General features: G+C 30.9%; 1 protein-coding gene across 1 annotated transcript in view; it reads right to left on the bottom strand.

The window, feature by feature from the left end:
* The window catches only part of LOC140442708 (uncharacterized), a 68823-nt gene that overhangs the window by 23535 nt on the left and 32505 nt on the right, over positions 1 to 12783 (bottom strand). The window contains exons 5-7 of the mRNA XM_072533692.1: positions 11174 to 11587; positions 5154 to 5408; positions 239 to 283 (exon numbers count right to left, since the gene is read on the bottom strand). Of these exons, the coding sequence (XP_072389793.1) occupies positions 239 to 283; positions 5154 to 5408; positions 11174 to 11587 (714 nt within the window). The remainder of the gene's footprint in view (positions 1 to 238; positions 284 to 5153; positions 5409 to 11173; positions 11588 to 12783) is intronic.

Raw genomic sequence — 12783 nt, forward strand, 5'->3', positions numbered from 1 at the left:
ACAGAGAATCAAAGATAGTGAAAATAACTATATATTGAATAACTGAATATATTGCTTTTTTTACACATTAGTACCTATGTTTTAAAATATTTAAAATAAATTTGAATTGTGATTTTAATCAAATTTTAATAATTCGTTAGTTACTTTAGATTTCTCTTTTTTTTTTGTTATATATTTTTAATGGCCTAATAATTGTACAAAATTACTAAATAGGTTTATAATATAAAATTTTCCATACCATTGGGTGAACCAGATTCCCCAGTTGCGCCTTCGTTACACTCATCTATTAAAAAAAATAACAGTCAATAAAAGAGTAAAATAAGTTTAATAGTTTAGCAGCTGAGTACCTTTTGGTATGCATGTTGCAGTTTCGCAACTGTATATAAACATAAACAACAAACACACAGACGCTCTAAAACAATACACGGTTGTTAAATACATTGTTGCATACAAAAGACTGTTCGTTCGTACATTGTATGTTAGCAAAGAGCCAAAGAAAAGAATGAGTGGCTTAAGTTAAAAGTGCAGACCACTTTGTAATTATCACCCATACGTAGCGTCAGCTTGTACAAAACAGCTTTTGGCCCAAGGGCCATATCACTAATTTACCATATCATCAGTAAGTTACGGACCTGCCAAGAAGACAGAGGTCTTCGCTACATGGTAGTATTTCGCTACCTTTACTGCACGTGGTAAAATACATATTTTATTATACACCAATTACGTTGTTTGCTGTTTCATGACAAGTGCGGGTTACTTGTATAATGGCTAGTTATATTTGTTACGAAATCGTGTAGTTGTGCTGAACTATTTAATACTATGTCGCATTTAACTTTAATTAGAATAATTTATGTTTTTATTTACGTTAATTTTAGAGTATTTGTGTCTTTATTGATATATGTTATTCATTTACTTCTGTACTAATGATTGCTTGTGAGTACGTATACATATGCAGATATATATATATATATATATATATATATATATATATATATATATATATATATATATATATTATATATATATATATATATATATATATATATATATATATATATATAAGAAAAGGTTAATGCGAGTTAATATTAAAATAAAGGTAAAAGATATCGGCATAGCTCGCAACAAAGAAAAAAAAATATAATAAAACATATGTATAAGATGGAAGGCAACCGTAAATACATATTTCTGACTATAGGTCGTCTTCAGTACGGTGCAGCCAAGTTAGAAAACGGAGCATATTAACTTGGGAAAGGATGACTCCTGTAGTGATCCTGAATTTTTTTTTGTAGACGGGCGGTTTGGTTTGTGTAATATACAAAATTTTATTAAACTATTTGATCAGAAACAATTATTTCACATATGTAAATGTAACATTGACAAAATAATCAATAAAATGTAAGTTGAATAAATCTAAGTTAAATAAAGTAAGAAAACATTTTATTTTATTTTTATTTGCAGTTTTATTTTAATTCTGCAATAATAGTGCATGATAAATTTGGCTCAGGTTACTAATGTCCGTTCTCTTATTAAGAGCGTTAGGGTTTTTAAGTATTGAACACATTTCCAAAAACTGCAATTTAAGAAGATTGCGTTCATTGTCAAGAATATGAACTTCATTAAAGTCCACTTTGTGTTTAGTATTAATAGCATGCTGGGCAAAAGCGCAAGTATGCTTAGATAAGTTGATATCACTGTGGTGTGTCGTAAGATGCCCTCTTAGTGATCTCCCTGTCTGCCCGATGTAGCATGAGTCACACTCAGCACAACCTATATGATAGATGACATTTACTTGCTCCAGAAGGGACAAGGGTGTTTTTGTTTTAGAAAACAAATTTCTGACAGTCTTAGTATTCTTAACAGCAATTTTAACAGGTACGTTATTCTGTTTGTACAATTTAATAAGTTTTTCAGTAACTTGAGGAAAATAAGGTAGAGATGAGTAATGGGTTGTTGGAGTCCCAAGTACAGTATTAGGCAGAGTAGTGTTATTAATGGAATTATTTGATATTATTCTAAGTTGGTCACCATTGGGTATGTCATTTAAAGAGGAACCATAGCTTTGTAAATAAAGGTATTTATTTATAAGGGAGGATGGATAGGAACTCTCAATTAAAATATTTCTAAGTAGATTGAAGGTCAGATACTAAATCATCCAATACAAAATTAACTAGGATGGGAGAGATTGAGGAACCCATAGGTGTCCCAAAAATTGGAAGATAATATTTGTCATCAGAGACCAAAAAATCAACAATGTTATTGATTCTTTTTACTTTAGTGAATTTATTAATAACTTTGAACTTCCACTACATTTTAGTGAATTTTGATGTGGTAGCTCTTTTCACTAATTTACTTTTTCTATTGTCACTACCTCCTTAAGAAATCATTGGAACTTTATCCAACCTAACTATCCTGTATCCTGGGATGTATTTGCAGAACTGTTGCAATTAGTATTTGACACTAATTTTTAAACGGGGTACCAACCGTTAGTGATGATATTTTGTCAAGTATCAGTTGGTTTTATATCTAAATTTATTGATACAAATATACAGGGTGGTCGTTAAATAATTGTATAAAAAGAAATAGTAAATTCTACACTTTAGAATATTACGATTCTACACTTTAGATTATTAAAGCCAAATTGCTTTAATAAAATGTTGATATTAAGAAAGATACTGGGTGTTAAAGTGCAAATTTAAAATTTTATTTTTCGCTATAACTTTCACGTTTGTAAACATGTATGTATAAAAATTTACAACTGGGTACTTTTAAATATGAGAAATTATAATTTAATGCACACTTTAATGTAGCTGATAGGGGGCGCCACATATGCCACATATGTGTCACAAATTTGCACTTAACTTTTTTGCTCTTTAAGTTACCTGTATTGGTGACAAAAAATATTAAAGATACATTATTTTAACAAAAAAAAGGTATACCTGTTAATAACTTCAAAACTCAACAGTTTTCGAGATAATCGCATTTTATAAGTCAGCTGCATAATTCTAATTTAAGGCAATTACTCCAGGCAACGAAGGAAAAGTAGACAAAAACATTAACACTTCTTAATTTTAGTATAAAATACCTTTAACTAAAGTTAATAGTTATCGAAATATTAAATAAAATAAATATATCAGCAGGATAATTAATAATAGGATTTGACAAAATAACAGAATAATAAGATTTTGCATCAAACATTTTACGTTTTATGTTCAATTAAAGTCATAATCAAAATATTTTGTTTATAAACCAAATAAAGAAATATTTAACGTAAATACTTTTTGTCAAAGTAAGTGTTCGATATGTCCACCATTTTCTTTAATTCATTTGTCAATATATTTCATAAAAGATTGTCTCATATTAAATAGCATCATTGGTTCTAAAGAAACTGCTGCAGTATTTATTTCTTCCCATAGTTGGTTGCGATTGTTTATGGGATTCTTATAGACACGTTGTTTTAATGCCCCCATACACCAAAATCAAGCGGATTAAATTCTGGGCTACATTGGTGGCTATAATGTATAATAGATGAATATATTCTTTTAAATACATATCCAAATTTTATGGTATATTATGAAACTACATTTTATTTGTCGCAGAGGTTAATAATTTATTAAACTGTGATGTATTTCGTTTATTGGTTACTTATATAAACACGGACTAACCTATCGATGACAGTACTTATTTATATGATTACGTTACAAATTACAAGTAACTATAATTACATCTTGAACAAATGGACTATTATGATTTACCAACGAACTAATATTATGCTGAACTAAATTGCATGTGTTTTTACTATATTTATAAGAGTATCGGTTATTAGACCAACGATGATGTTTTGTAAAAATGCTTAGTCTTTAAGGTTGGATTTGTAGCAAAAGTATTATGAAACAAGACACATATGTGTTATTCAATACCTGTGCTCTAGTTTCTAATTATCCTAATAAAAATGGGTAAAAAACTAAACTTAAAAAACAATTTACGTAATGAATAATAAGTAATCTTTTGGTATTTTTTATAAATTAAATAATTCTATAAATATATCACCACATTGCCAAGGAATATGACTACAACAACCAATCCAACGTTCAGAAAAGTTGTATTTAAGTATGTTCTCACTGCCTTCTCTCTAGAATATGGTGGGGTACCATCTTGCATAAACCACATATTTTGGGTTTTTAGCATTTTACAATATAGAAAAAGTAATACAACTAGTATAGAAACTTAAAAATCAATAGAAAAGGGAAATTGTAAACATGATGACGCTAACGTTTAAATACGGACAATGCACCTAAAGAAGAAGATGGTTGAATTTTGAGGTTACTAAGAAGCATACCTCTTCTTTGTAAAAATAATGTATCTTTAATATTTTTAACACAAATAGAGCTAAATTAAAGAGCAAAAAAGTTAAGCACAAATTTATGCCACACATGTGGCATATGTGGCGCCCGCTATAAGTTACATTAAACTATGTATAATTATAATTTATCCTACTCAAAAGCATCTAATTGCAAATTTTTGTCCAAAGATATTTACAAACGTAAAAGTTATAGCGGAAAATAAAATTTTCAATTTCCATTTTTTTTAACACCCTGTATCTTGTTTAATATTAAGATTTTATTAAAGCAAGTTGGCTTAAATCGTAATATTTTAAGCTACAGTTTCTGTTTGTATAATTACTTAAGGACCACCCTGTATCTATTTTTTTTAATCTATCTTTGATTGATAAAATGAGAACGCGGGGATTTATTTTTTTAAGTATAATTTGCGACACTTTATATATATATATATATATATATATATTAATTTTTTGATCATAATTCATTATTTTGTCGTCGCAACTTTTTGGTGACTCTAAGAAAATATTAACCGAATTGGATAACCTACAATAAATTTATAAGAAAAATGCCAATATAAAATTAAAACTTCCTCCCGAGTTATTACAACCTTCGTGTTTATTTTTAGTTGTTCAAGAGAACATTTACTGTTTCCAGCTGCACAGGATAGACATTACTTCTCTCAGATTATTGCCTACCTTTTATAGAATATGGTACCATAAGAAGAAAAAACTTCTAATTCATTGAAAATATGACTAAATTTAACGAAAATACCGATATTAATTATTATAAATATGTTATATTTATTTAGCCTACCTGAATCTGATTCCGACGATGGCGGCGGCATTAGTGGTGGGAGTTGCGGCGGTGGTGGTGGTGGTGGTGGCGACATTCCAGGTGGCATTTGAGGTGGCATTTGAGGCTGCTTTTGAGGTGGATTAATTGCTGAACAGAAGTTAGAAACTTTTTCGGAACCCTTCGGTGAATTGTCACCAAATATTCCAGTTCGTTTCCATGTGTCACCGTTAGGGCCTTCGATAAGGATCAAACTACCAATAGCGTTATCTGTAGCTGTTGAGAAATGTTTAAATTGAATATTAATTATAAACACAGTATTATGTAACACTTAATTATATTTGCAAGTTTCAATAGGATAATTCTATTTTAAACAAATTTTAAAATTAAATATATATTTTTAACTTATTTATGGTTATTTTTTGTATCTCTTAATATTACAGCGAGACTTACACTTTATCAATTTTGCAAAAAAAACTTCCAGATTTTTATAGGTCACCGAAATCTATGTACTCCCACAAAAAACCTAATGATGTGAAGTCCGTAGACCGCGCTGGCTATTCTATCGGACCTTGTCATTCAATCCATCTACCACGATATTCCTTATTTAGGTCCCGTCTTACTGCACAATAATAATAGTGTGTAGGGGCATTATCTTTTTAAAACGGTATTTTTAAGTTGTTCAATTCGTCTGGATTATTTTCCAGAATTTTAAGAATTAACAGCTTAATTGCGTTTTGTTAAATCTTTACACTTCACCGGTTAAATTATTATCAAGAATAGACCCAACTATGTGGTTTTCCAAAATACTTTGCCAAACGTTTACTTTTTCTGGAAATTTAGTATGTTTTTCACGAATGACGTGAGGTCCCTTTAATATTCCGCATCGTGTGTGCTAACATTTTCATTAAGAAAAAAAGTATTTTTGTCACTAAACAAATTGTATTTATATAATCTGGCTATTGGTTAATTTGATATGACACATTTTCATAGAATTCTAGTCTGCGGTCGGAGTCATCTTATGAAAGTTGGTGCCCAATTTTTAATTTGTAAGGATGAAATTTGTTTTTAGGTATATTTGGTGTACTGTCCTTTGACTAATTCCACAGATAGATGCAAATTAGACTGTACAAGAAGCAGGGTTTCTGCAATTTTTCATACAATTTCTGCCATTATATCAATCTTTTTGTTATCATTATTTATTAGTTGACCGGATGGTTTCGCATCTTGAAAACGAACTGTTTCTTCAAACTTCCTAAGAAGCTTCCTTAAATAAGTTCTCGATATAATGAGATCGGGGTACTTCTCATTAAAAAGACGTTTCGCTACATGAAAATTGTTTCTAAATTCACCAATTATTAAGACCGCTACTACTTAATCGGCTACAGTACATACTATTTTGTCTATGCGAACATTTAAATGTCTATGTGATGGATTCGACCGTTACTTATATTCAATTATATCTCGAAGTTGTTTTTTGACGTGGGAATTTCTATTATTCTATGTAACATGCTATGATAGGCTGCCAATTAATATTGTATAGGATGGGATGATGACTTGTGTATAGTCGTATCAGTATGGGAAGGTATATAGAATACGGAAAACTCATGTTAGTTTTCAAGTCTCACAATGTTTAAATCTAGAAAATTTATTATTTGATTCTGTTCTGCTTCTATTATAACTTCAATATGAGTATGGAGTGAGTTAATATAAGAAAAGAATTAGTCAAGTTGTCTGTTAGTTCCTGTAAACCATATCAGTATATCGTTCACATACTGCCCAAAAACTTACATTGGTCAAACGGGCAGAACCTTTGACAAACGGAAAGCAGAATACAAAAGAACTTTTAATAATAGAAAAACTAATTCTACTTATGCACTTTATCTTCTACATCATAATCGTTCTTTTAATAACCAATTTCAAATTCTTCACATTTAAAATACAGGCCTTAAGCTATCATTATAAAAATTTATGAAAATTAACAAATCAAAAAATGAAGGTATAATTCTAAATGATCAATTTGAGACAAACAGTTCTCTCCTCCTCAACTTTTTCAGTTAAATTCTATCTATAAAATGTTAGACTCATAAGAAGAATAGCTCACTTAAAAAAGGCACTGTAGCACACTTATTTTCACTAATGAATCCTTATGCAACATGTTTAAATCTTCCATGTCTTTGTTTTCTAAGTGCCGTGTATCTGATAGCAATTCCTTTATTTTTCTTTATATACTTGTTTCTCTTGTGATAGTTTTTCTTGTCTTGTGTTTTAATTTTAATTTTCATTTCACTGGTTGTTGATGCTGACCTTTGCTCCAACTAGTCTATGATTGCTATTTGCAGAAAATTAATTTCGAACTATTTTTAATAGTTGAAATAATAGTTGAATTGTATTCATATTTTCTCAGTCTGCTTTCATCTAGACTTTTTTGTTCTCCAATTTTCAACTCTCCTATTATCAATATTATTCATGATCCAGAATCCTTCAGGCAGACCGACTAACCGGTGTTTAATAGTAAGTGGCTCATATAAGTGGTTATTATTATCTCACCTGAAATAAAATAGCTAACACTGCCTGAGCTAATTACGGGGTGGATTGAGTAGCTCTATGGTTACCACAGCCGGTCCTAAGCCCGGATAAAATGTAGAGGGTGATTGGCAAGGTTAGCAACCTATCAATCGTAAAAACGAATATTGCTCAAATAAACAATCTACAGCCTCAGAACCGGATTGATACTATGAAGACAATCACGGCAAGAAATAAGGACAATCAAAATATATCCAAAACCCTAATGAAATTCACTACATGTAATATCAGATCATTCAACTCAAGGGACCAAAAAATAACCCAAGTGCTCAAAGAGAAACGAATAGACATTTGCGCTCTTCAGGAAACAAAAAAGAAAGGAAAAGGACAATCATAATTAGGAGAATACCTACTAATCTACAGTGGAGTTGGGCAAGAAAACAGGGTCAAAGAATGTGTAGCCTTACTAATACCCAAAGTACCAAAATCAAATCAAACAGTGTCAATACATATCAGAAAGAATTCTAACAGCAAAGGTAAAAATAGAGAAAGAAGAAATGAATATCATCGAAGTATACAGCGCAAAAAATAACAAGCCTCAATAAATAAGAAAAAAGTTTTACGACGAATTACAACAAGCAGTAGATCAAGTCAGAGGGAAGAAGACATATTGGGGGATTTTAACGCTTGAATAGGCAATCAAGTAATACCCGAAATTAAGCAAAAACATAATAAGAATGTCAAAAACTAAAAAAGGAGAACTGATAATAAACTTCTGCACGCATAGCGAACTCAGAATAAACAACAGATTTGACCACAAAGACCAACATAAATATATATTTAAACACCCACAAAGATCTATGATATATTATGTTATAACCAACAGAGGTATAAATATATTAAAAATAATTGATGTGAGATGCCTTAACTCAAGCATATGTAGGTAGCGCCCATAGCCTAATATTATCTAAAATAAGAATCATTATGAAATACTTCACACCCAAGAGAGCGGCGTCAACATAAACAAAAATCAGAGACGAAGGATTAAATACGGAATCCACGGAATACTTCTACAAAAAAAATATCAGAGAAGATTGCTGGAAATGAAATATTATAAAACGATAACATCAAGGAAAGCTGGGAAAACTTAAAAATAACATAACTAACCCAACAACAGAATCAGTTGGAGAAAGGAAAGTAACGAACACTAACATATCAAAAAAGAAAACTCCGTGGGTTATAGAGAAAGTATAGACAAAATGTGAAAAAAGAAGGAAGCTAGCAGAAGAACAACAAGGTTTTAGGTTGGGAAGATTATGCACACTTTATTTGTAATGGGGCAAGTGCAAGAGAAATCACAAGAATACAATAAACCGGCATATCTATGTTTTGTGGACATTAAGAAAGCATTTGATCGGGTCAAATTAAAGGACGTCATTCACTTATTGTACGTAAGAGATATACCTCTAGGAATAATCAAAACGATCAAAAATATCTACCAAAACAGCACAATAAAAGTAAAAGTAGAACAAAACCTAACTGACCCTATTGAAGCTGGCAAGTCAGGGAAATTCCCTGATTCCTTAATTTTTCAACCTAATTATGGATGAAATAATAAAAAAGCAACTACAAGAAGAATATACCAAGGCTGGCCTAGATATTAACCTCGCGAAAACAGAGTACCTATCTACAAGTGAAGAAGACATAGAAGATCTACAGATTGTTGACAACGTAACAATCAAAGGGAAGGATAAATTCAAATACCTGGGGTTCATAATCACGAAAAAGGCAACAACAGAGGAAGAAATTACACAAAGACTAGGACAAACAAGAACAGCAATCCGACAACTTAACTCAGTATGGTGGGATAGACACCTAAATATGAAGACAAAAACGCAGATTTATAAAACATTAGTGCGAAGTATTATGACATATGGGGCCGAAAATTGGATCATAAACAAGAAAAACAGCAGTAAGATAATAGCAACAGAGATGGAATGCCTGCGAAGATGCTGCAGAGTAACAAGAATGGATAGGAGAAGTAATGACGAAATAAAGCAAAGAACATCAATAGAAACAGACATACTAACATATATAGAACAAAAAAGACTAAAGTGGTATGGACATGTAAGAAGAGCTAGCGACAGCAGATGGATAAAAATAATAACCGAATGGAGCCCCATAGGAAGGAGGAAAAGAGGACGACCCCGAAAATCCTGGAGGAACGAAGTAGACGACGCCATGACTAAGAGAGGACTAAACGATGGAGAATGGAACAATAGAGAGAGATGGAAACGGTTGAGCGAGGGAAGGCAGTGAATACTGTAGAATCCCTAAATATATATATATAATAAAAAAGCTAAACATAAAAAAGGATATCAAATGGGAGAAAAACGACTAGAAATAATTTGCTATTCAGACGACGCAATACTACTCTCTCAGAGTGAAGATGATTTACAACATTTGCTGCATCAATTAATTATAACCGTCAGAATATTTAACATAGCTACAGAAAACTCGAAACAGAAGTGGAAGATCAAGTGAATAGAGCAAACAGAGTCACAGGTTGCCTGAATGAAACAGTACGGAGAAATAAAAATATTGGAAAAGAAATAAAAGGCAGAATTTACAAAACAGTTCAGCCCAATAATAACATAATCGTCAAAAACACGAGAGAACAAAAAGGATGTTAGAAACAGCAGAGATGAAAACACTCAAAAAAATTGATGGTAAAACACTATAAGACAGAGTTAGAAGTACATATATACGACGTAGATACAAGGTGGAGAATATCAAGGACTGAGTAAGCAATAGAAGAATAGAATGGAACGATCTAAGCCAAATGCATTCAATAAAGTAGTAAAGACGGCAAGAGACGGTTCCCCAATGGGAAAACGGTCAAAAGGAAGACCACGTAAACGATGGAACGACAACTTAATGGAGGCACATTAAAAAACAGACAGAGTCAGATCTACATAAAATGAAACAAGAAGAAGAAGAGAAATAACAATCCTTCTGTTTTATAATTTCACCTGTTTATTGAGGAGATTACCTACAATTTTCCTTCCAATCTTCCTTTAGGTTTGTAATTTATTATTTGTTTAGTTAGGCGAGGTTATTTCTATTTTTTTCTGAGTTCTTCTATTTTCTCATTGATCGAATAGATATTTAATTCTGGTCTATTTATTGAAATATAAAAGCAGTGGTGAATTAAGATGAATCTTACAAAAATTTTAGTTGAAAATTTATTTCCTACAGAACAACAATTTACTATTTTCTTTGCTTTATTTCCTTAATATGTTCCGCTGTACCACTTTTCTATGAGATCCATAAGTAGACAGATACTTTATGGATAGATAGACACTCGTAGATAAATTGAAAAAAAAATTGAAAAACTAACATCTTATCGTTACTTGAAACTTAGGAACGCATGCTGATAAACGAAAAATGTAAGTTTCCATTATTTGATGTACCCCTTTTAATTAAAAGAACTAAATACTTAAAATAATACTTACACTGTTTCATGCCAAATATATTTTGGATAACTAAGAAAATTGAAACGATGACCCTTTGTAATCTCTCTATTTTTGGATAGAAGAATGTTTTATGCTCTTTGACTATACTGAGTATATAGTTACGGAGGTCGATAAATTGCGTAGACACAAAATCGGATATTCCATTCTTAATACTGACAATTAAAGAATAAATATCTTTGACTCCTGGTAAACTGAGTATCTCATTAATAGCAAATATTTCTTTTGATCCGTTAATTACTTTTTCGAGTCCTTCAAGAATAGATAGCACCAGGTTAAATATGGTTTTTATAACAGCAACAACTCGATCTTTTCCAAAACCAACAAAAGATATACCACCACTCGCTATATTCACTTGGATGCTTGCCAATTTACGTCCTATACTTCCAAATATTCCTATAAAAAATTAATATGGTATAACAACTGAATATACTATGATAGAATGATAATATTTTAATATCTTTTTCAAATGAGTAATTGTTTTTTTTTTATATGCAGATTATACAAAATTAATGTTTATATTATATAATAAGTTTTTGTACAGACGTTAAATAGTATCAAGAAGTGTCTTGCATCCTGTCAAAGTCATGTGGCAGCAACTATACTGAACTATAATAATTTATTTAACAGTATATTGTATGGCCAAAAGTGATAAGATGAATATTTTTAGGTTCATAAAATTTTAAAAATTTTGTATTTCTACAAAAGTTTACTATTAATAATTTATAGACTGTAGTAATTTTTTCTAATAAAATTTTAATCGAACTGATGCAATAATACTCCAGTTGTCAGAGACGAAAATGCCACTGAACCTCTAAAAATCATACGAACAAGCTGAATTTTGCCGAGCATATTAATTTTGGGACCCCAAAAAATATGCAAAAAAGGTTACCACTTTTACCCCTGGGCTTCCCCCTAAACCCCCTCCCGGAGGGGGGTAAAAACGCAAAAAAAACATTTGAACAATGAACCGTTCTCTTAGAAACAACGCTTGAAGCGACCATCGATTTTGCATGTCAGTGACTTGCGCGAAATCAATGTTCAATAAAATTTTTATCAGATCGACGGTTAAAATTCGATATCTTTTGATTTAAGTGACCTATCGACAAAAATTAAGATGCGTTTGAAAGGTAAAGAGTTTCTTATGCAGTTTTTGTATTTTAGCGCAAATAAACTCAGATTTTATACAGGTGTTAAATAAATAAACGAGGTGCGATTTTTGCTATTTTTTGTAATTCTCACGAGATCAATACAATATATTTCTTTCTCTAACGAGTCACTGTGGAGCTTCAATATCTAGAGCCTAAGTTTTAAAACCTATAGCATGAAATTTTGAGTTTTGGCCACAAATATGAGGCATTTGAGATATGATTACGAAACGCTAAATTTAAACTTTCGTGCAACAAACGATCTAAACATTTAAAACTTTTTTTTCAATTACACTAGTACGTTTTTCAAAAGAACAAAACTTTTGCAATAAACTACAATCAAAACCGTCTTCTTAAATACATTTCACGTGACGTGTGATTGTTTGTAATGTAAAACATTAAATTGAAAGTGATCAATTTCATTGATCTCGCGAGAATCGTAAA

This window comes from Diabrotica undecimpunctata, chromosome 6 (genome assembly GCF_040954645.1).
Source record: "Diabrotica undecimpunctata isolate CICGRU chromosome 6, icDiaUnde3, whole genome shotgun sequence".
Lineage (NCBI taxonomy): Eukaryota > Metazoa > Arthropoda > Insecta > Coleoptera > Chrysomelidae > Diabrotica > Diabrotica undecimpunctata.